Source organism: Rhincodon typus, chromosome 17, assembly GCF_021869965.1.
Source record: "Rhincodon typus isolate 14 chromosome 17, sRhiTyp1.1, whole genome shotgun sequence".
Taxonomy (NCBI): domain Eukaryota; kingdom Metazoa; phylum Chordata; class Chondrichthyes; order Orectolobiformes; family Rhincodontidae; genus Rhincodon; species Rhincodon typus.
This window is the reverse complement of record NC_063348.1, coordinates 18,552,034-18,577,970: the sequence shown is the minus strand read 5'-3', so window position 1 is coordinate 18,577,970 and position 25,937 is coordinate 18,552,034. Positions and strand designations below refer to the sequence as shown.

The following is a 25,937-nucleotide window of genomic DNA, read 5'->3' as shown; positions in this document are numbered from 1 at the left end:
AAGATAAGAAGGGACCAATAGATGCAAGTTGATGTAAAGTGCAGCAACACGATTATTTGTTATATGCAACTCCTTCTCAGCTTTTATTAGCAACAAATGGAACCAGTAACTTGAAAGTTTACCATCCCTCTCAAACCCACCCATAGCGATTGATAATTAACCCTGACTGGTGCTATAAAACTCTATATCTGCACTAAGACACTCTCCAGATCCACAACTCAGGAAAAAGTCTATAAATCTGAATCTTTATGAAGTTCTCTCGAAGGGTTTATGAGCATGAATGGACAGCACAGGCTAGCTGCAATGATGTCACTCTTTCCAGCATTAACAGGGAAAGAGAGGTTTAGGATGGTACTGTTGTGATTTTCTCATTTCATATGCAGAATGTGACTTCAACTGGAGATCAGTTGATGAATAAATTATTAAAAAGTACTTCTTATTGAAGAGTTTATGTTGGATCTCTGGCATGGTGGTGGATGCCTATCTGGAAACCTGTCTGTACTTGTTGAAGAATTCTGAAGCGACCCAGCAAACAATCTTTCTTATGAAAAAGTACAAGATTTGTTTCACTATGAAAGAGGCAGCATTCTGAACAATGCCGTACATTCCCACATTGATGCATACAAGGCCAATGCAGCTCAGGCTAGCAAAATGCCACTTCCTGCTAACATTCAAAGAAGTACAGGTGAACATCCAGTTAGAGTCAGGATTAAGTAGCAGGGGCAAATAGAAAGAAGGATTAAATATATTGCTGTGTAGAACGTATGTTTTCTGGGCTTCAGTGCAGCAAGGTAAAGCCAGGAAAAGCAATGGGTCAAGGAAGAACCATTTAAATACTGGCTTCAGCAGCCATTTAGATTTGGGACTTCTATGTGATGCATCGTTTGGGGGTGGTGGTGGGAAGGAGGACAATAGGGAATGTTTGCAGATCAGTTTTCAGCAGATTAAATGTTTGCAGAGATTTGATCAGGTTGACTGTAAAATCTATATCCAGGTGGAGTCAGTGGTGAAATGATGGCCTTGACAAAGACAGATTGGAGAGATTTAGTGAACACTGTGGCATGAATTCCCCCCATTCTAGACCTTAATTTAGTTCTGGTACCAGCGAGAAGAGATAGCAGGCATTCAGCATCTGTGATATTGTCAAGACAGAAAACCAGAAAGCAAAAGTAGGTTTTATCATTAAATTTTCTATCATTTTACAGGAAGTGAAATAAAGATTAGGACATGCATGTACAGACATGGTAAAATTTGAAATATCAACTTTTTTTTAAAAAATGATTTTAATAACCTGTGAACTTCTTAGCACAAAATGGAGAAACTTGCAATTTTCCAAAAGCAAACTTAGTTTGTTTGCCCAGAGAGCTTTTTCAGGATGAATTATGACCCAGTAAACCATTAGAGCCACAGATATATCTAATTCAACAAGGCATAACTGTGTCAGGGTTTTAGAAGTCTAAGAAACATCAAAAGCAGGAGCTCAGATCAAATCAGTGATTTCTAGTGATTTCCAGATTTAATAACTGTCACCCTGTGGAGGAACAGATTGCAGAGTTGAATTGCAGCGTTTCCCAATGCACTACTTGGCAGTGAACAGAACCTAGAAATTCCCAGATTCTAAGTCCCGAAGCCAAGATGGAGATTGTAATGTCGGAGTTTTATGTTGGGGACTGGATGGGATTGAAGGGGTTGGGGAAAGAGGGGGTGGAGATCTGAATGGTAGAGGGTAGTTGGGGCAGGATTTTGGAAGATTGTGCCTAATGTTAAAAAAGGAGCCAGTGAAAGACAGACCCCTTCCCTTGTCCTTACACTGTCCCCACACCCATTGAGCAGGCCTCCATCACTCCCCATCCCCCCCCTCTTCCTGCTGAGAGGGGAACAGCAAAACAAAGTTGGTCGTGGTTTGGACATTGCTGGTTTGAAATGTAATGCATGTGTGAACTGAATCTTGGAAAATCGTTCGAGGCCTACTGACGCATGAATGATGCTGCCATTAGTGAACTCAATAAGGCTAATGTAGCTCAGGCTAGCAAAATGCCACTTCATCCTAACAGCAGCAGCATGTGATAAACATAGTTCTATCTGTGCTGCTCTGCATTCCCACACTTACTAGTGGAGAATGTGACATCATTTAGTGAGCTAAATCTGCAGTTGTCAGGATGTATCCCTTTTTTTTTTAAGGGTGGCGCATAATATTCAGGCAGTTGGATGGGTCAGGAGGTTGGCATTCAGATTTTCAGGGGGTGGTGGGCAGGCCACAGGGATTTGCTAGAAAATGGCCAGCTCCAGGAGCAGGTATCTGAGAGCTGAGGACCGTCAGTGGTGGGACGCAGGGTCTTTTACCAGATTCAGGAGTTCTCTCTGCTAGGTCAATGTTGGGGGGTTGTGACTGCATGGGTAGGACAGGGGATGGAGGGAAAGAGACTGCTGCTACAGCAGGGTCTAGGGGGAACAGTGGGCAAAAAGGAGGCTGCAAGCAGAGTCAGGGTGAAATAAGGCTGTAAGAGGGACATGGAAGGATAGGGAAATTACAAATGGATTTGAGAACGAGAGCGCTGCAAGAAAGCTGGTGTGGAAAAAGGTATTGCAAGAGGCATGTGGGGTAGAAGGATGCTGCAGCAGAGCATGAGGTAAATAGAATCTGCAAGAGGTTTTGGGAACAAGGAGACTGTAGTGGGGACAGAGTGAAATGGAAAAAGGTGCTGCAAGAGGTGTGTGTGGGGGTGAGGTGGGGAGAGGAATCTGCAATGGAAAGGGAACAGTTTTAAACCTGAGAACAAAGAAATACTGAGCTAACTGGGATTCAAGAAATCTTGAAATCTTTGAGATAATCAATTCCTTGCAAGTGAATGTAGAACTGTGTAACTTCAGGAGCTTTGGTATCGGTGATAAAAAACAGTAGTGGATCCTATTATAATGAACACTGTCAATTGTTAAATTTCAAGTTAAGATTGCAATCGGAGATGCAATAAGCAGGGTTGTAACTCTCTGGTTAAAATGCTCCAGTTCTGTGCTTATGAAATGGTGATGAGTTAGCTGTGTCCTCACCGGTCTACAGAAGTTGGATTAGGGTGATAGCTTCCTGGGTTTAGAAGTGTTTGTCAGTTATTCTGAAAAGATACTTTTTGTTAACTTATGCCTGTTGTCTTGTGCAAATTTATGTACTGTGGTGTCTTGAAAATGAATGCTTTTCTTGCACATGGTGGCTTTAAGTTTAATGGAGAACTGATAATTGAAGAAATATTCTAATTCTGTTTCTGTGAGAGTCCAAATACCCTACATGTCAATAGAAATACAGAAGGTATTGTTACTATGCGATAACATCATTTGATAAATTAATTAACGAGAATGAAAAAGTAGACAGCAAGAATCAAAAAGTAGCCTTTGGGAAAATCTCAAGGAAAAAGGAAAAATAATATTTTGACCTCTGGTTGAAAACTAGGTTTCTACCTACAACCAAGTTTGATTTCTATCCAATGCAGTTGGTTAGACTGGAATTTAATGGGAAAGAAATTAGGCAAAGGATAAAACTGCACAGAATTAAAATGACCAGTAATGGTCAAAAAGTGGCTAAAATATTAAACATCCCATACAACCCTGATTTCCTGGGAACAGAAGACTACCATTCAGCTGACTATTCTTTAGGAACAACATCATGGAAATTGAGAGCTGGAGTGCAGGGAGGCTATAGTTAACACAAATATTAGGTTCATGGAGAACTGTCCAAGGGCCCTGGAAAGAGATGAAAAGATAATGAGAGCATAGGTTTAAGTTGAGATGGGAAAGATTTAAAAGGAAACTAAGGGGCAACTTTCTCATGCAGACAGTAGTGCATATATGGAATGAACTGCTACAGGATGTGGTGGAGGCTGGTACTGTTATAATATTTAAAAGGCATCTGGATGAGTATATAATTAGGAAGGGTTTAGAGGGATATGGGCCAAATGCAACTAGATTAATTTAGGATATCTGGTCGGCATGGATGAGTTGGACCGAAGGGTCTGTTTCCATGCTCTATATCTCTATAACTATATGAGTGTAAAATCAACTATTCCAAACATAACTAGTGAGGGAAAAAAATGCAATGACTACACTAGTTTAAAGTGAACCTATGATTTGGAGTGGCCTTTATTCTTTAGACCTCTTGGTAAAAACAACACCATGTATCTTGGAAACCCTTTTACAACTTTACTCTAGGGCTACCCCAGATCAATCTATGTATTTGAGATGTTCAATTAATGTTCCAGGACATGGACGGACCTCAACAGTTTCAGCTCAAATCCTAGAAAATGCTCAGGTATTATCACCTGCAAAGCATAGCTTTTATGTCCCAAAAATCAATCCAAGGCTTCCTGTTAAGAATGAGAGAGTGCTGACAAAATGGTTGCTTTCAACACAAATGTACAAATGACCCCTCCCATGGAAGCAAGTATTCACTTGCATCCTACAACCAAGCTGCATTTGAGGAATTGCAACATTTTACAGTCAATCTAGTTAGGGCATTAATCAAGGAATGTCAGTGTAGTTGACAATAGCAAAACTTTAACATAAAGTGAGAAGAAATATATTTTGAACTACACAAATGCCAACTGTGGGCTCTTTAAATTCTCCCCCTCATTATGTCGAGCAGTTAACAAACTTGAACACTTATTTGTGTTCAAGAGAAAACAGCTCAAATGAAGCAAACATAATGACAATCCAGGTTGGAATGCCTTCTGTACTATGCATTTTTCTTAAATTACTGTTGAGAAAATCAGTTGAAAAAAACCAGGGCAAGAAGTTACCAGGTTTGCAAAGAGTACAAGAAACAAGGAAAACTGGGATTTGATATTCAAGTTACAGAAGGGTTCGGTTTATAGGTCTGTAGACTGTAGGATGGATGGAAGATGGACGTGAGGAATTACACAATTTCAAGGTTCTGAAAGGTGCATTAGGATTGGTGCAATGTGATGAGCCTTGATGCCAAAACAGTGTGAGAGAAAGAATATATTTTATTTGAAGAAGCGCAAGAACAGAAAGTCAGAATGGCATTCATTATCCAGAATGTAAGCAACAGTCAAAAAATTTCAAATCAGAGAAGATTGTGATTATAGAGATTAGAAAAGTAATGTATGTTACTTTATGTATACATAAAGAAAACTTTATGTATGTTGCTTAAGTGTATAATCATTTGCCTAAAAGATATCGTTAAATTGGACTTGAATCTCTAAAGAGCCGAGTGAAAGATCTAAACTACAGGAGGAAGCAAAGTTTTCTCCTGTATTACAGGACAGAGCCAAGTCCCACTGCTAGAGTCAGAAGGATCTGATTTGCAGTAAAAAGATCTTTTTTTGCAAGAGACAGCCAAGTTCTACTGTTACTGTCTTGTGCTTTCCAAACATCTACATAAACTTCATTTCCTTTTCCAAGCATGGGGGGGCCTGTTCAGGAAACGTAGATAGAGAGACATTTCCTTTGCAATTTTGAAAGTGTGGACAGGAAATCTGCACAGTAGCTTTGGTCCAATTCTGTTGACAGGAGACCGACCTTGCTCTATTTCAAGAGCGAAAGGGCTTTCCTCCCCCTCAGGCAGCTGGTAATTATTAACAGCTATAATTTGCCTGTGACTTAAACAAAAAGCCAAGCCACACGAGTGTTTATATATTGTTTAGGGTTTTTTAAGGACTCACTTCTGGCTGTTACCATTCCATCAATCTACTTGCACTGGAGCTGATTCAAGAGACTCGGCTACTGTACAATCTGTCATTCCATTGGCAACAGTACAATGTAATCTTTTCCCACTTATGAAGCTCCTTACTTGAATTGTGTTTATGTCTCTAGAACTGAAGTCTCTTAGCTTCATTTTTCCCTTCTTTCCCTTATTTTCTCATTTTTGTTGCTGATGGCAATTGGACAGATCTTCCTGTACTTCCACCAGAACACCTGGATGCAACACAGGAAAGGAGGTCTGGTGGGAAGAATCATCTCAGGAGGTATTAGCGAACTCAACACCAATTCTACATCTCTTAAAATTACACGGTTCCCTTGCAAGAAATCCTTTGAACATGATTTTCCTCCCTCTACTGTATCCACAGAATTGAATGTCTTGACAATGGAACTGGAAAACCTTGATCAAAAACCACTGGTTGGATATTGTCCATGGATGTGTTCGTTCTCTAGCATGTGACCCAAAATTGGTTGCTTTTGTGATTTGAGCCTAGATAATTAGGGTCAACAAAGTGATCAACTTTGGAAGGCATCATAGCTGAGCCAGTCCTGTTTCGACTCCATTTTCCCCTGCACTTTTCATTAATTACAGCTTCAAACTGGATGAACTAACCAACTACAGACTAGGAACTCTGTGGTGTTTCTAGGGCAATGCACACTGCACAGTGCACTCAGCCACCCGAGAGGTTGATTGTACCTGGGAGCACTATAAATTCCTTCAATCCCTTGATTTCAAATCACACTAAAAAAAAAGTGCCCTGCTGTCTCTGTTACTGCACACAGAGACACAAGACAGGTCAAAGAAGCCAAGTACCATAATGCCAACAGCCAGTGTGCTAATGTAATAGACCAATTCAGACCTCAGATATTTTAATTCTAGATCTCTCATAGTCTAATAGCCCAAGCTAACACTGTGCAATTAGTGACACAGCCAAAAGGAAATCAGATTAATTTAGATTAGACCAATGGAGATGGCCCCTTTTACAGTAATCTTGGGCAGGGGGGATAAGATACTGAAGGATTTGTGCAATTGTTCAAAGCCATGGTGAAATGTTAGCAAGATCGTTGGTCATACAGATTGAGAGCACGAAATATATTCTGTCACACCAACACACAGAAAAAGAAGTAATGAGGGGATGGACAAGGAGAGATAAAATCCAGGAAAGCTGAAACAGTAAGGCAGGAAGACAGATGCAGAAATGGACAGAGAAGGAAAACCTTGAGAGAGAAAAACACATGAGAAGAGATTAAGCTGGAGCAAAAGAGAGAGCAACACGGATAGTCATTTACAAATCAAAGTTAAGAAGGAGACAAAAAAAGAGATCTAATGTGAAAGACAGCAGGGTCAAGAGACAGATAGAGGGGGAGAGACAACAAGAAAATGAAAGGGAGAAAAACAGAATACAGCAAAATAAGGAAAAGTACAACATGAGACAGACAGATAAACACAAGAGGAAGTAAAGATAGGAAAAGGGGCAGCAAGAAGCAGACTAGAGAATAAGAGAGATCAAAGACAGAGGAAAAATTATATGAGACAATGACAGGAAAGATTATAGTACAGAAGATAGGAAAAAAGTGAGAAACAGGAGCCAGATAGAGTGAAAGCATGAGAGAGATGGGGAAAGCAACAAAAATGAAAAAAAAGATAAGAAAAAGAATAAATGGGAGAGACCAGAGGGTGGAGGAAAAGAGACAGGACAGATGGAAGGGGGACGGAATGGGCTGTTAAGAAAGTGATAAGAGAGAGAGAAGAAAGAAAGGAGAATGAAGAGAGAAAGCCAAAAAACATTGTGAGAGAAAGAGAGAGACACTGGAACTAGATAGGGAGTAGGCAATGAGTGTGAAGGGACACGATGAGAGGAGATGGAGATGGGGAATGACAGAGAGGCATAGGAAAAGAACGTTTAGAGTTATGGAGTCATACAGCATGGAAACAGATTGTTTGGTCCAACTCATCCATGCTGACCGAATTTCCCAATTTGCCTGCATTTGGCCCATATCCCTCAAAATCTTTTCTATTCATGTACCTGTTCAAATGTCTTTTAAATGTTGTAACTGTACTTGCATCTACCACTTCCTCCAGCAGTTCATTCCACATATGAACCACCCTCTGTGTGAAAAAGTTGCCTCTCAGTTCCCTTCTAAATCTTTCTCCACTCACCTTAAAAATATACTGCCTAGTTTTGAACTTCCCCATCCTAAGGAAAAGACCTTTGCTATCACCTTATCGATGCCCCTCAAGATTTTATAAACCTCTGTAAGGTCACCCCTCAAACCCCTACAATCCAGTAAAAAAAAGTTCCAGCCTATCCAGCCTCTCCTTAAAACTCGAACCCTCCAGTCCTGGAAATATCCTTGTAAATCTTTTCTGAACCCTCTCCAATTTAATAATATCCTTTCTATAGCAGGGTGACCAGAACTGTACACAGTACTCTAAAAGTGGCCCCACCAATATGCTGTACAGCCTCAACATGACATCCCAACTCCTATACTCAATGATCTGAGCAATGAAGGCAAGCGTGCTAAACACCTTCTTAACCACCTTGTCTATCTGTGATGCAACTTTCAAAGAATTATTGTATCTGAACCCCAAGGTCTCTCTGTTGGACAACACCACCCAGAGCCCTACCATTAACTGTATAAGTCCTGCCCTTATTTGTTTTAACAAAATGCAATATCTTGCATTTATCCAAATTAAACTGCATCTGCCAATCCTCAGCCCATTAGCCCAATTGATAAAGATCCCTCTGTAATTGGTACATTCAGATTAATTGAAGCCCACTGAAGTTGTATACTTCTGTTTCTCTGTTGCACAGAAAAAGCTCTGACTCGAAGATAGACACTCCTTATATCAGACCAGTGAATACTAGCTTCATTACCAGTCATACTTGCCCTGCTCTCAAGTTGTGATGGTTCTACTATGGTATGCATGAATGTTCCCAGATTCACAACACACTATTAAGTGGCAGAGAAGGATCAGGTTTTATTGAATGAGTATTGTTATGGAGCTGTATCAAAAGAGTACACATGTTACCAGAAAGGAGTGCGTTGTCAGCCTGTCCTAGGGGCAGTACAATAACTTTGAACAAAATGCCTTCAGTACAATGTTAACCGATACAGTGGAGCCTGTTTATTATCATACATCTATGTTCCATCACATATAAATTGTTCCAGAACATGAAACCATCACTGCCATATTATGACAGATTTATTGAACCAGACATTTTTGCTTTCAGCCACTCTGTTAGCCATATTGCTGTAATGCCCTCTATTTTCTGATCTTTTTACCCAGTCTTTGACAGACACAGAAATTTGCCTGTTTTTCTCACCTGTTAAGCAATAATTTTGCCCCCTTGAGTTCTGAAACTTACCTCCTCTGTACAGTTCTCTTTAGTTACTGATAATAAAGGGCTCCACTGTACCTACGCTCTGAAATAGTCTCCTGTGTGAGTGTTTTAGCATTAAAATGTCTCACCTGTGCCGTGTTCTGTGAATGAAGAACAGAGGAATCAGAGATAGCTGGAGATGATATGCTACACACAGTCAATAATAATCCAGGACTAGGAACTATCCCTTACTACCATCCACCCATTATCTGTAACTCCATCCATTGCTGCTAATAACTGCACCTATCATTATTTGAACTGTATTAGCTGATGTCCCACTGTTCATTATAATTGTTCGTAAGAGTACCTGTTGTTAATAACCACTAACTTCTGGTAATAAATTGTTCATAACTCTTCCATGTTCCCCAATGTTACTAACATTTGGAAGTAGCTCCAGTTAATAACAATTTGCTGGTACTAACTGCCCATTATCAGTAAACATCCAATGCTGGTAACTAACCAGTAACTTAATAGTGACCAATGGTTATCAGTAATAATCCATTCTTAGTGATAATCCACACTTTGTAAGAATCTTTTATAAAAAACAAACCCATCTTTTCTTTGATTTTTGGTTATTTTTCCATATTTATTTTATCTTCCAGCTGATCTGTTTCAACATATTTGCATCAATAATTGAAAAATTGAATAGCAATTATATGTCACTCTATTTTTAGGTAATATGTTCTACATATGTGAATGTATTATTTTTACCCCATTCACAGCCACTTGGTGAATTCCAACCGCTTTCAACACACTATTAAAAAAGTTACCAGGAAGCACCAATTTCATAAACTTCACTGGTAGCATCCTATCCCATTTTAGGTACTTCTATGATCCCGCTGCTCTCCTTTATTCCCACCATCTCTATACCCACTGGACTATGGTAGCCTCCAAAGAAACCATTTTAGTGAAAATCAGCACCAAACTCCATAATCTCACAACGAAGAGCACAGCAAACTCCGTAAATACTGCAAGGCTAAGTGTATTCTACTTTGTGTCGGAGTTACCGATTAGCCATTTATGAAAACTGTACACAATCAAGTCACTACATCTTGTGCATCATCTAAATAGTCCTGGTAACTGACAATATAATGGGCCAGAATGACAAAATCTGTAAAAATTGATCATTCATTTCTGAGTCATAACGCATAACTTGTGGGTGAATCATTGTTAGTTCCTGAATGCATTAAATACTGGGCAAAAAGCAACAAATTAATGCACTCCCTTCCTCTACAGAGGGTTTGTGTGTCCCTTAGCATCAGTGTCTACACATTAGTTCAAAAGAAACTATCCACTCCTGTGTGACATTGCTTAACTTTTCAATACCAGCTGCTGCACAGTATTTAATAGTTGGAAAAGGTGTGTATGTCTTCAGGTATTGGGAGCAGTACCACTATGTGTTATTAATGAAGAAAGCAATAGTGATTTAAATAGATCTCAGATAAACACAGGAATTAAACAAATGAAAATGCACAGGCAGGCACTGTGTGAGTATTCTTTAGAAGAGGGATTTATTGCTCCTTTCACTGTCAGCTTCTACGTATGGAAACAAAGGCTTTTCCATTTAAATTGTATGCGTGATTTACACTGGTCACCCTGTGTATTAAACATCCCTTACTGGAGCACTGAGTAGGGCAGACCTGCGATGTCACAGGTTCCAAACCACATGGTGCTGACTTGACTGATCTCAGACATGACAACAGTAACAATGGTTGTCCTCAATGTGCTCAGTTAGGGAGTGGGAAAGTCAGCCCTGGTCCAATTTGAATGGCTATCTGAAGACTCCTGTAAAATATCTCCATGTGGAAATCAGGTGTGAACAGAACAGCTCGAGCTGAGATGTCTCTTAAATAGTCTGCAAATAACCTCTTCCCACACTCGTTCAAAGCTGACATTCACAAAAAGTATCAGACAGCTAGTGATACCATAGAATCAGCAGAAAAGCAAATGGTCACAGGCTGTCGTACACTGCTGATGACAATCGCTTCCCAATGTAACAACCTATTGTTGATATCCCTGTTACCCCATTATTGCCTGTAGATATTAGCAGGTTGTTTGTATTCTATTGGACATATCCTAGAGCTCCTTATATACGCTCAGATAATATATGCATTAGCCCACATATAGTCACCATTTACCAAGCAACGAATCACAGACTGATAGCAGAATACAGCATTATCAACATGAACAAAACATTCACAGGTACAACTGTGGCCCAAAATCATGTGGTATTCCAAAAATGGCTAAAGACGATAACTAGGCACAAAGTACTGTCAGATCACATACACGGTACACGTGTAAGTAAGAAATAGCCTTACCCGCACAATGATTCTTTCAGAAATCTGAGCTGCCACAAGGTGATTCTGATTCTGAGCCTGGACCTGAAGGGCTACCACCAGCATGAAGTACCTGTGAGAGGTGAAGGGAGACAAGAGGATGAGATGGATGAGAAAAAAATGGAAGGGGTCAATCAGAGATAGGTGTGTTCAGAAAAGGATAGTAAAGATCAGATAAAGAAGGTGGAGAATGAAGAGAGAAAGATAGAAATAGAGCAGGTACAGAAATGAGTGTTAGAGATGAATGGATTAAGACAAAAGAAGACAGAGAAAGTGATAGAAGAAGGGTGATGATGGAATGTGGAAGAGTGAGAAAAAGGGTGAGGTAGATTGAGAGTATAAGAAAATATTCATAACCAATATCTGTATGAATATCTTTAAGTATGTCAGTATATTTAGAGCATCGTGGTTTATTTCATTTCATAGCACCATTTCTCAGTTCAACACTCCTCTCCCATCTAATACCTTCCATTGTAATTCTACTATCAAATTGTGATCCTTCTTGTTAGTCAACCCCCAAAAAGAGGCTTTTCCTATTCTTTGGTATGTTCATCCATAAAAACGTTAAAACACCTATGGTTGCAGTCAAGGACGTGATGGATGCCAATATTCATTCTCAGCAGACATTGGGTCCTTGATGGATGGGGTGATTAGGTCAACTATCCATTAGTCTCAGCAAGAGGCCTGAGTGCATATGACATTGGGCTTTCCTTGCATTGGATTGTTGAGCTGTAAGCATTGGTCCAGGGATTGGAATGGGGCAGTAGAACCAAGCTGGAAAATACAGATTAGAAGGAGGGACCCATGAAAGCACTAGCTGTGGATTGGAACTCATTTTTCATTCAATTTCATACAGATTACATCAAAAGTGTAACATTGTGGTTTCAGCCTCAGATTCAGTAGCAATGGATGGAGGAAATGAAGTGTACATTCTGCCAATTGGCATTTGGAATTCTAATAATGCTTTCACATCCTTTGGAGGTTCCAAAGCACTTAATGAAAGTATTGCTCAGAGGCAAAAACTAACAAAAGCCAGCAATACTTCAAAATGAATGCACTGGCCTTTTATTTCAAAATATATAAGACATGTCGACCTAATATGTGTTATTCACACGTTTTACTGTTTTGTTTTTCCGGGTGAAGATACGGCTATATTCATGAAGCCTAAAGCCCAGAAGAGTTATCACCTTCAGGTTGCCTAATAGTCCACAAAAATTACACCAGGATCCAGTCAATTTGTCACAGGATCCCAATCTGCTTGGCAAAATGTTAACTGTCTGCTGGTCCACTTAGAAATAGCGCTGAGTGTGGGTCTCAACATCAGCAGCACAATTTTCAAAGTATCACGACCCTAATTTCCATGCAGCAACGACATCAAAAACCTGCCACACGGACTTTAAGAAAGACGTCTGTCGTTTAAACTTTCATTTTCGCCAAATATGGAACACAGAAATGCTGCCAATTTAGACAAATTTCCTGAACATCCATCTTTTACTAACCCTGCACTTCAATCAAGGGGAATGTTTAACTAATTTCTTCCCCATTCAATTTTAGCTTGATCGTTCCGTTACGTTTCCCTCTTTTTTTTTGTTGACGTTGACTCACACAGGGATAATGGCCCAGGGGTGCTGACTGCCATTCTGGTCACTTCTCAGCCTTTTGAAACCTCAAGAGAATGTGAAAATTCAACATAAATGGAAGTTCTTTCTTTCTTTATCTGCAATTGAGTGTTCCCTGTGCATTTACTCAGGAAGGATATCACATGCAGAGAACACTAACTGATGCTTTGTCTCTATCGAACATGGATGCTGAAACAGCATTGACCATCTTCCTCGTCTACACATCAATAGAAGTAGGAATCCTAGCCGTCTTGCAGGATACAATGACACTCATAATGATACTCGCCTCTGGTCTGGATTGGGTTTGCCTTTTTTCCTCATATTGTTAGCTGTTGTTTCACTGAAGTGTAACCTTCCAACTGTGACCTTTGTGACCTGATCAGAAGGGATGTTAATCCTGTAGAATCAAAAACATACATCAGTATCCTATATCTCTCTCAATATCCCTTGTACATATTAATACCACCATCATATCTCCATATCTCTTAGAATCTCTCAAAATCTACCAACATCTCTCATTATCCTAGAATATCCCAAATTACTTCATACCATCAATATTTCCCAAAATCCCTAAACATCTATTAGCATCCCTAAGAATCTCTCAGATTCATATACACCTCCCATCACTCCTATCTACCTTCACTGACAACTTGAATATTTTTCAATAATCATTCAGGTTTGCTGTTCACTTTGATCTCTACCTTTCTGTGTATTGTCTGATTTTTCAACTGAAATCAAGACAACAGTCCACAATGTACAATACACAAGGAGAAATCCATTGCTGAATAAACTCTATGAAGTTATCAACTTTCCACATATATGCTCTTTGTAGCTATTAGGCACATTTTGAGATATTATTTGTCCCTCTTAAAAACAATTTAAAAATATTGAGTACACTGAGGGGTTTGAGATTCTGCAGACTCCTCATATTACAAGACCAGAATGTGGTCAGTGCATAGCAAACAGCTGACAGAAGAAGGTATGGCATATATTTGTTTTAAGGACTGGTGTGTTGGTAACTTACTACTATCTGAAAGAAAGATTTACACCTCTTAAATCACATCTTTTACATGCTTCAAAACTCTTATATTCTTTTGAAGAACTCGTTTTTTTATTCACTCAAGGGATGTGAGTGCCCTTGGCTAAGCCAGCATTTATTGCCCATCCCTAATTGCCCAGAGGGCAGTTAAGAGTCAACCACATTGTTGTGGGTCTGGAGTCACATATAAGCCAGACCAGGTAAGGATGACAGATTCCCTTCCTCAAAGGACATAAGTGAACCAGTTGGGATTTTTCCTGACAATCAACAATGGTTTCATGGTCATCATTAGACACCTAATTCCAGATTCTTTACTGAATTCAAATTTCACATGTGAGATTTGAACCTGGGTTCCCAAAACAGTAGCTGAGCTTCTGGCTTAATAGTCTAGCAATAATACCACAAGGCCATTGTTTCCCCATATAATAACAACAATTGTGTGTGGGAGAGGTGTCAAACATCTCACGCACAGCAATATTTCACAGCATCATTAAGACTAGTGACCGGTTAATCAACAAACGAGTTGTATTTTCAAAGGAGCAGTCTTGGCCAAGAAAAAGCAGGAGGATTCACTACTGTTGTTCAAATAAAGCCATGTTGTATTTAACAAATTTTGTTTCATAGACATTTCATCCAGAAGATTGGACAATGCAGCAATTTCTCATGTCTGTTCAAGTCCTTGAAATGGGCTTAAATCCCCAGTCTTTGGAGTTCTGCTGACTGAGCCAAACTGGCATTTCTGATGGACAATTAAATGTGACTTTCCATGAACAGGGACAGTTGTTCCAGTTCCTGAAATGCACAATTTACATTGTGTACTTACGTGACTGGGTTGAATGGCCGTTTGCTGCGGTCAGACTGTGATTGCTCAATGTTGATGCTCTGGTTCATTGCTTCCAACTACCAAAAAGATTGTTAAACAATCAGTAATCAGATATACATGCCAGCTCTTTCCAAGTTTACTGATACGTGAAAGAATTTGTTTCTTTCCAACCAAACTGACTTGATCCACAAGATAACGTGGGAAGGGAAGTTGAAATGAATTTAACGTGACTGTCTCCTGCCATTTCAAGGGGCAATAATTCCGATCTGATGAGTATCTTCAAAGTGAATCTGGTTCTTTGTTTATTTAATTTCCAACCCTCCAATTTTCAAGAGAACCAATTAAAATTGCCTGCAATGGACAATAGTTTGAATAGCATACTGGCTTTGATGACATGGTGACATGAGTTAATACCTATCCAAAGCTAAGCAGCATTGTTTCCTTATACACTGAATTAATTTATAACAAATGTCTCAGCAACTAACTCACAATCTTACTACTCCTCCCATCCACTACCTTGAGCACTCACTCCATCCACCAGCAATACATAGTGGCTGAATTATTTGGGGACAGTGCAGCAACTCTCCAGGTCTTCTTTGACAGCACCTACCAAAGCTGCCCCTTTTACCACCCAGCAGGACATGGAGGTACATGAGAACACCATTGCCTCTGAGCCTTCTCCAAGTTACACAACAACCTGACTTGGAAATATATCACCGTTCCTTCATCTTCATTGGACCACAATCCTAAATCTGCCTCTCAAACAGCACCGTGGACACAGCTTCATCACACAGACTGGAGGTGATCAAGAAAGCAGTTCACTTCAGTCACCTCCAAAGGTCACTAGGGAAGGGTACGGAATGCAGGCCTGGCTAATGATGTCCACACCCTGAGGATTCCGAAAGAAGAGAGACCACAGGATGGCTGCGTTGGTGGTGGTGGGGGGCGGGGGCGGGGGGTGGGGGCGCGGAGCAGGGCGGGGTGCGGTGGGGAGGTGGTTTGTAAAATGTCATACTCACACAAATAGGATGTTCTTCCAAGAACAGAAAGAACCAAGTTGGGGGAAAGAGCACATGGTAAACAGAACAGCCTCTGGAGGCCCTAAACAAAGGCCAGCATCACAGGTTTTGTTGAATTTACTGGGCAAGCTAATAGTGCTTATTGACTGCGAGCAGGCACTTTGCCAATTGTGGGAGGTGCTGGGGGAGGGTCATTGGCAGGAAATTTGGACCAGGATCCAAACAAATGATAATCTTGCTGCCCCTAACTAAGATTGCAATAACTTGTAGACAAGTGTTATACAGACAGGCACTCAGAAAAATATGCTGACTTCTGTGTTAAGATTGGTGAATGGAAGTAAATGCATCCAAGGATCAAATATGATGAACAAACCTCTCTTGGTGCCACAACTCCCCACCAATAGGTAGCACTCACCTTTACACCGTGCAACTTCAGGAAGAAACAATCAATTGGTTTGAGCCCCTCTGGGGTTTTCACGTATTTTGGATCACCCATCATGCCAACATAAACTGTGACCTGGAAGTGGTTCTTCTTTTGGCAGACAAAAGCATCATCAGGAACAGAGAAGTTAAAGCCTTTGTCAGCATCTACTCTATAGCTGGGATTCGGTCTTCAAAAGAAACAGAACAGACTCTTAACACCAGTTGAGATGAAGCCATAGGCGTTGGATAATATTGAGTTACATTCACATAACACCTATAATGTTGACAATGTTGCATGGAGCTAGATTTAAGAGGGCATCAGGATTGTAACCCCTACTCCCCACCCTGTGGGTCAGGTATTTGATCTGGGGAAGGACTCACGGATGGGCCCAGAAGACCTGTTCATGAGGCATTGCTGACCTAACTTATCACCAGCCAACTCAATGACAGCTGCTAGGCTGGATACTTGGCATGGGCATTTCCCAACACTGGAACAATCCCTCCAGTGGGGGGATGGAGCACTGAAGACCATTAATTGACAACTTGAAAGACCTCAATTGGTCTGGCACAGGTGGCCTCCTGACGCTTCTGCTGCTGCTGACAAAACAGTGGCAGTGGTAACGTTGGCTGGCAAGTTGTGGACATATATTTTATGGGCCAGGCACCACTTACAGGGGTTGTAAAAAGTGATCCATGGAGTTTCATAGCCAAAATAGCAAACGCGGTGCACCTTTCTCTGCTGAAATTCCAAATACCAGTATGACCTAAGGACATGAATTGAAAACTCTTGCCCCATACACCAGTTATTGGAATATATCATGTGGTAACAAATGATTCTACTCCTTTCCACAAGGCAGATGAGCTGAAAACATTTACTAATTGGAGACACAGGCATGAATCGATATGTGGCTATTGATTACAACTGAAATGCAAAGTGGAAAAGGAGATCCACAAACCAACTTTCCTACGGCATGACCAGATAAATAAACTTAAGTAAATGTTTTGCCAACTTTCTGTCACAAACATTTTTGATCTATTTTATCAAAAGCTATGAACTGAGAACTCCTCTGAATTTTCTTCTCATACTCCTTTTCACCTGTAAGTATCCCAATTCACACATTCCTTTATGCATTGTCCACTGTGTAACAATCACTGCGTTGTCTTCTACTTCATTTTACTTCAGCTTACTATTTTCATAACTGAAATCCCCCCTCTCTGTCAGTTTTCCCTCCTTTTTTAAAACCTAAGTTCAGTCTCTCCTGGCCACTTCTTCCTGATTTAGCTCCTCTTGTTGCCTGATCTTGGTGATACTGTTTACTGTGAGCAACACCCCTACCCCCACTCCCTCTCCATTTGAGTGTCTCACTAACAGTAACATTCACTTGCAGACCAAATTCAGTGTCCACCCTGGAGATAGTATTAGATTTACAGCAGAGCTGAGTGCTGACTTTCAAATAAAATGTGGACTTGACCTTTGTAGAGCAGAATAATATTTTTGGACCAAAGTCAATAACTGATCAGGATTTAGTTTCCATTTTCTTATTGAACAGGAGGATCCTGTAACTAAGCTAAGCTTTGTGGATCAGCAGCTCTTTGTCTATTTAATCAGTATTCTGAAGATATCCAGTTTTACTGGGAGATGCCGTGCAATCAAAACAACACGTGCAGCTCAAAAGTGGTCTGCAGCAGCACTCAATGATCTCCAGGTCACAGAAAATTGTATAGGCTTTGAAACTGCCTTTGTGTGGTTCCCCATAGATAGCTGCAATGCTAACACCATAATGCCACATCTATTCGTTCTGTACGGTTTTAAAGCATGCTGCACTAGAACATGTTAATGTACAAAATGGAAACAGTGCAACATAAGCCCTAATCATTGCAATGTGAATTCTCTTTCTGACATGGCCACTTTTCCAAAATAGGTTCTGGAAGAACTTGCTACCTTCAAAATAAAGAGGTGCATCTTTGGAACTGACAAGCACAACAATTTGGGAGCCAATATTTATAATCAACCTGCTCAGAGATGTTATAACACATTGCATGAATAGGAAAGATTTGAAGCGATATGGGCCAGGAGCAAGCAGGTGAGACTAGTTTAGTTTGGGATTACGGTCAGGATGGACTGATTGGACCGAAGGGTCTGTTTCTGTGCTGTATGACTCTATGACCTCTGGAGCAGGTCAGACTTGAACCTAGCTCAGAGGCAGGGACACTACTACTGTACCACAAGAATCCTAACCGTCTAGGAGTTATATCAATAAGATAAGTTAGGACACCTGAAGAGAAATTCGTTTTGCCACCCACGCACCCTCCAACAGTCACAAAATAAACCACATACAGCTCGTCATTTACATACTGGCTGGCTGTACAATTGTCCCATTTTTGACTAGGCAAATGAGTGTGTTAATTCATTCCTGGATTAATACCAACTGTAAACCACAATAAAGTATTAAACACATTTAGGGATTGTGTTACAGCTGGAAGTTAATCACAGGATCCAAACAGTTTATATGTATTTATATCTCAAGGATACATTTTAGGAGGTTTCATCTGGGGTCAGAGGGAAGGGGAATAAATTAGTTTAAAAAATTGCAAAAGCAAATGGAGATGAAGTAGATCGCTAGAAGGTCAGTCCATTATTGATACAGAAATATTTGACAGCTATTTTGAGAGCCACACTGCACCCACAAAAATGCAAGGAATGTTTCTGCAGCAAGTTCACGACCAGTTGCTAGGAAACCACCCCCAATATTCCCCAGACCAGCCAAGAAATCACAATTCCAATGGAAATGTTTAAGCTCACATTTAAACACACGTCAGCTACAGACAGCACTGAGCATGTGTTCTCTGTCAATCAGCAGCAGATAGAACAGAACGCCATCCAAAAAGAAATTACAGCTCGGTCATCAAACAGTTCCTCAAACAGGCTCCATCCAGCACTGACAGACACCCAGGAGTTCACATGCAGCTATTTGTTATCCTGAAGTTTTACGATTACTCTACAGAAAAACTCTGAGATTGCCCTTTTGCTCATTCCTCTTTCTCCCCTGTTTGCGCTCTCTCGTTCTCTCATTTTTAACGTGCCGAAATGCCAACTGTAGCTCTTCTGTGTTACTTATTCACATCCTTCTGTCCCAAGCTGGATCACACCATCTTGTGTATTTAATTTATTAGACGGCACCAAATTTGTGTTGGAGTTGCTCTGGGCCCTACACCAGCATGAGAAGACCAGCTACCAGAAAAATAGTTCAGGTGGGTTGCAAGGAGTAAACTGAAGGTACAGGCACAAGGCAGCTTGTGTCAGCTTCTGCAAAGATACAGTACATGACTGATATTAGGGAACAATACAGTTCAATCCTGCCTTGTACTGTATGGCTCATGTGCACCTCAGTTAGCTATTGCCTGTGTAAAAAGCAAGTGATAAGAAAGAAGCAAGTGATGTATTCATTTGGCCCCTGCAGCTCTAAGTTCTGTTCAGTCTTGTTAATAGAAACATGTATCTCAGGATAGCGCAGCTACAATTCAGAAAGCTGTAAATTCTGGTTAAAAATTCTTTCTCCTTCAGGACTTTGTCAAACGTCATCTCTCATTGAGTGTTTGTAGAGGAGTGGGTAATGGGATTTAAACCACATACTAAGGCTCTGTGTCCCATGTGTAATGCACATTAATAAATGGGTATGACAGCAACAAGGAGCAGCTGTCTGGAAAATCCAAGCAGCAACGTCAACAAAATCAACGTGCAATCAGTCATCACTCTGCTGATCTATAAGATGTTTAAGACAGAGGAATGCATGTGTTAAGCAAAATGGAAAAAAACAAAGCGAACAGAGAAAGATATGGAGAGATAATGGAGAAGGGGAGAGTGGAAATAAAGGATAAAAATGGGAGGAAAGAGAAAGGGACGTCATTGCACCATTTGCAAGTCAAGGCATCGCGAAGGCTATGGATGCCAGCAATAGAGAGCTGCTGGTAATCTGATAATTCCTCAGCTGTGCAAGGATGGGATTTCCATTCCCGCGGTCCGGATTTCTGGAAAACACCCAACCCTGGCCAGTTAAGTGCTTGACAGACACTTATTCTGTCCTGCCTTCCTCCACGAGAAGCAATGCCGGACTCTTGGCACAAGACCCCACCACTGAGTTTAAGTTCCATCTACGGTGTGGGTTAGATAAGGACACAGATAATCTGGTTCAGAGTGAGACTGTGGCCAGGTTGGATAAGAGTTTGCAGCAAGGACCGAAACTATGACGCCCCAGTCAACCAAGTGGCAGTGTCAGCAAAGGTCAATATGTGAGTCTGAAAGATGAATGGTCAAAGATGCTCCATGGCAAGAAGAGAAGCCATTGCTGGAGATGCTCTGAATATGATCAGGGGAGTAGAAGCAAACTGAACAATAGAAATATTTATTAGAAAAGGAGGACAGGGAGAATATATCAAAGCGAATGCACGGGCGCTGCCAGACAAACACAGTGATAGTCATGGTTGCAGTCAGTGGGAGCAGAGGATGACGAGGAAAGAGCAATTAAAATGTGCAACAATTAACTGAACAGTCTCCGCTCTCTGAACTGTTCAGTTAAATCCTCATCTCTAGCCCATTTGTGGGCATTCCTAGCTGTCCATAATTGGAGATACAAATCTTCTCTTCAATTTTAAACTTCCCAATTAAGACATGTGTAAACAGAACGTGTTGGTTTGAACAGGCATTGTCTTTGGGGAGGTGTTCAGGAACTTGATTTTTGCTTTCTATTTGAGAAAAGGAACCAGGAAAGCTTTGCATCATTTTCCTTTCTTTGATAATATCTGCAAGTGACGAACTGATGTGTTTCCAAAACAACTGATGTTACTATACTGCCCTTAAGCACCAGAATGAGGTTTTATCACACATTTTTATATAGCTGGATACACTAATCATTGTGATTAATGTCATCAGTTGATAGCAACAAGCACTGTCAGAATTGCATTACATGGTATCTCTTCACAATTGTTCAGAGTGAAACATTTGACAATCAACAAGAAATTAATCCCATGTTGTGTATTCTAACAAACGCACAGGAATTTAAGGAGTTGTAGGGAGGGGCAATTCCTCAGGGTCCGTCGATTGCTTGTTGCCTGTGCTTTTCTATCCAACATTCCAAGGCATTGTCTCCAGGTTTTGGAGAACTTCTTGCCGTAATCTGCTTTACATTTAGCTCGTTTTTATTTTTTTTTGCTCAAAAATACGCTTGGGAAAGAAATAGTTTACTTTTTACTTTAAGTCATTGAAGTCAGCATCAAGACTCCTAGGATATGTCTCTTTAAGGATTCGATGGAAAATGAAGCTGTCTTTGCACTAATCGTCTAATATTCTTAGGTTAGCCAAACAATGTACCAGTGCGAGAAGCTTCTATTTCCCACACCTGCCATTCTGTGGCATCTCCTGTACTGAATGCCAGTTCCTACTGAGTTAGGAGCAAGTGTTGATCAGTGCCAAAAGGATCAGGATTGGGACTGCAATTTCATTTCACTCTATCTTGTTACCGTCAGTGGTGAAAATTGTGTTTAATTCCCTAATTCTGGTTGAATTCGAACCATAGGTCCAGAAATGAAAGATTAGCATCTAGCCCTCATTCTTTATGATCTGCTTGAATTTCAAATTTAAGAAAAGGTGACCATTTTGCTGCTGTGTGTGATTATATCGCATGTTGATGCACTGACATACACAGCGGCTACTTTGAAGCCGTTGGGGGACGCACACTTGCAACTTGGATGGGCTGAAAATTTCATCCACGTCCCGGACGCACAGACAATATTGTGACAATGAAATCTGACAGCAGATGGATTCCCCAACTAGGGAGAGAGAGCATTCTTAAGGAATTTTCCCACTGAACCCCACTTTGTGAATAGCCGCAATATGAAAGTGGTTGAGAACGTCACGCTAGCTGTTACTCACAGATCTTTGCAGTTGACATCACAGAGAGTGGTCCACTTGTTCTGCTGGTGTGGCTGCCATTTAATGCACTGATAGTTGGGGTCCAGGTAGGAGCCATTTAGGCTGTCACTGTCCTGCATCAACCCTAAAATAAGATGGATGGAAAGATCTTTGACGTCATAGTTAACAGAAAAAAAAGTTGTGTCTTTCTGTTTGACAAAAATCTGCTCCCTAGAAAACACTGTGCCAAGACTGAGTTTAACACTTCAAAGAACCTCCATGAACTTCACCCAGATTTTACTGCAACCACCTTTTCTGACCACAGAGTTTTTATCTTCCCAAATTTCTCTAAGCTAGAATATGACTCCAAAAGGTGTGAGACACTTTCTAATATCTTTTCCAAACCTCCATCATATGTGAGTGATCAGACAGTGAGATCTGAGTTCCTTTGAGTGCTGCATTAACTGTGGGGCTGTTCTAACACCAGTGACTCCAAGAACTCTTGTTACCCATGGAAGAGCACTGGGGACTAAATAAAGGCTGCAGCTAGTTAAAGGGCAAAAGAGAAAAGTGGTAGAATTAGTGCAGCTTTGGGAGTATTGAGATCCTTCAGAATTTCCTGTACATTAGTGGAGGTGGTGCTTTCAAAGCGGGTTCTAAAAGGGTCAATTTGATGGATGCTGATACAAGAAGCCCCCATAGAAAATTGGTGCCAGTTGTCTGGAGGGAAGTGGTAGATATAGTAGTGGCAACATTCTAGCAGTCTAGGAGCTGCTGACAATGCAGAAGGGCATTCAGTAATAGCAGAAGGATGGCCAAGGTAATGCTGCATCTGTGTAATTATAATACATATTTTGTAAAGCAGGCTAATCTGTCTGTATCAATGGACAGATTCCTGCAATAAAAGCAAAATACTGCGGATGGTTGGGATCTGAAATAAAAATAGAAGATGATGAGGAAACTCAACAGATCTATTTAGCATCTGTGGAGAGAGAGTGAACATTTTGAGTCCAATTTGACTTTTCTTCAGAACTGAATCCTCCAAAGTGGCTCTTGGAAATCTCATCGCTGTATTGATTCACTGTCAGCCAGCAAGCAGGTAGACTGGTGTGTCATCTCAGCATTAATTAGAGTGGGATATTTAGAATTCCATTACCCGTTGGACAACACAATGGGTATTTCTAAAGATATGAGAATTCAAAACTTCAGAGAAACAGGAGACTGGAAAGACATCCTGGGAAATTTCAGTATAATTGACTTTGCAATGTGGAACAATGATTGATTAATGTGAATACATAGTCATAAAAACAGAAATTACTGGAGGAACTCAGCAGGTCTGGCAGCATCTTTGAGAGAAAACGGAGTTAATATTTAAGAGTCACCAGACTCGAAAGATCAACTCTGTTTTTTCCCCACAGATGCTACCAGACCTATTGAGTTCCTCCAGCAATTTCTGTTTTTGTTTCATATCTTCAGCATCCACAGTTCTTGATTTTATTTTAATAAAGTTGTCATTTTGCTTTGTTGGAGTTAAGAGGCATTACTTTGAGTAGAACCTCCCAGGAAGGCAATGAGAGATACCCTCAGAGAGGGTGCTTAGCCCAAGTGGGTTTGTAATGAGAACTGTTTTCAGAAATCAGCCACTGTTCTGTTGAAAGTATCCAGGCAATCTACAAGTGCTACTACTGAAGAACTATGAGGAACTAGAAACCATTCCTCGCTCTTCCAAGTTTGCTGGACCTATTGAGTCCCCTGGTACAAGCAACCCTCAATTCTTCAACTATAGAAACCATCGCAGCTGATGAATTGTGTCTTCATTTTTTAACTCCTTCATCTCATAAAGTGAAATCTTGAAACTAGTAACAGGCTTGCAATGACACAACTGAGTTTACTTTCATTTTTACAAGTATTTTTTAGTTGGCTACATTTATTCTTTGAATCTGAGTTTTGGATAATAATGGTATCAGTTTTTAAATGAGTGGCTTTCAGCAATAGCTACATAATAAACTGAAGTTTGAACTTGCTTCAGGCTAAAGCGTTCTGGTTATTTATAAATTTACCTACTTGGAAAAACTAAAAAGTGGCTAAACAAGCTATACAAATTTTCAGTTCACAAACCACTCTTCAAGCTAGCCTGGTTTGGTCATGATGGCAAACCAAGGTGCTGGTGCCAATACATTTCCTGAATCACTGATACAGCTTAATAACCTCATTATCTACCATATGCTTTCTCTGTTGGAATTTAGGTCTCAGGGCAACTGTTCCAAATACTTTAGAACCTTCTTCACAAAACCATTTTTTTTAAACTTTCTGTCCTTGCCATGACAACATCTATTAGTCTTCAAGGACAAGATATCTGCACCTCTTGTAAAGATTACATCATCTCTTAAAGGGAAGTCCCCATGAAACTTCAAAATTTGTAAAACCTTTTTCAGAGGAACCAGAGGACGTACAATCAACAGTACAGAAGGACAACCAAGGGACAATCACCTTGAGTCTAAAAAAGGGGGTAGACACTTGCACAAGGGACTCCTTAGGGGAGGAAATGGTTGATGATAATTCTAAACGATCTTACTGAAGCTTGATTTTAAGTTGTATTTGCTAGAAAAGAAGCCGGGAGTAACAAATTGGCATTAAGTCCACATATGGGCTAACTGGATTATGTGTCACTTAGGTGAATGTGTCCATGTGGAGTGGTATAGAGTTGGGGCATTATGAAGACCTGTCTCAAAAAGAGTTGGAGTCAGAACAAAAGTTTGTGTGAGACACTTGCATGAACCACTGCACCTACCTAAAGACACCTATTTCTATGGCTTGCATAGACTGGGAGACAATCAGGTACCTTATATATAAGTACCAATACAGAGATCCACACCTGTGAATATTTAGTTCAACAAGTTGGCTCACTGAACACAAGTGAGACTAAGACCTGGAAAGAACAGAGGGAGACAGCTGGAGGCTGAGAAATGTGTACATTTGGCTGAGGAATGGGTCTCGTAAGGAAAAAAGATGAGGCATTTACCTGGCTCCTGTTTTATCATTCCATTCAATATCTGAGTGTTTAAAGTGTTTGGAGGAGAGTCTGAATGTTTCCGCTTCTTGGCTGGATGCACAGGAATACCACTGTGGAGACAAGATATCATTAAGGTCAGATTGCAGAAGGATGTGACTAACAGAGTGAGATATGAGTTGAAGGTGACATCAAAAGACAAATTTCATTCATGCAGTCTCATCAGAAAATTCTTCCTTACCAGGCTCAGAGTTTGTGATTATCAGATACTTCACAACATTAAATTCAAAATCAACACAAATTTACAAAAAACATTTGGTGGCCACCAAATTAGCAGCAGCAAACCTACTAACAGAATATCCATCAGTTGTTTAACGATTGAGTTCTTGATGCACTTGATGGGAAGAAATGCATTCAGAAATCAACAAATTAATAAAGCTTGGTGATCATGAAGACCATTGCATGTTGAATGGCTGAAGAAAAAGAATGTTTCTTATATGAGAGAGGTTGGTCTCAGCAATTCCCTGACTTTATAACAGGCGCGCACACACACACACACACACACACACGCACATATAAACACACACACATACACATACACACATATACACACACACACACACACACACACATACAAAAAGACACAGACACACACACACACACACACA

The 25,937-nt window shown here is 40.4% G+C and overlaps 1 protein-coding gene across 3 annotated transcripts in view; it reads right to left on the bottom strand.

Moving 5' to 3' along the window:
• myrf (myelin regulatory factor) overlaps positions 1–25,937 on the bottom strand; it is a 236,290-nt gene that overhangs the window by 45,928 nt on the left and 164,425 nt on the right. For all 3 annotated transcript variants that reach the window (XM_048607104.1, XM_048607106.1, XM_048607105.1), the window contains 7 exons: positions 25,282–25,382; positions 22,281–22,404; positions 16,344–16,539; positions 14,910–14,986; positions 13,334–13,444; positions 11,411–11,501; positions 9,182–9,193 (listed from right to left, as the gene is read on the bottom strand). In XM_048607104.1, coding sequence (XP_048463061.1) covers positions 9,182–9,193; positions 11,411–11,501; positions 13,334–13,444; positions 14,910–14,986; positions 16,344–16,539; positions 22,281–22,404; positions 25,282–25,382 — 712 coding nt within the window. The remainder of the gene's footprint in view (positions 1–9,181; positions 9,194–11,410; positions 11,502–13,333; positions 13,445–14,909; positions 14,987–16,343; positions 16,540–22,280; positions 22,405–25,281; positions 25,383–25,937) is intronic.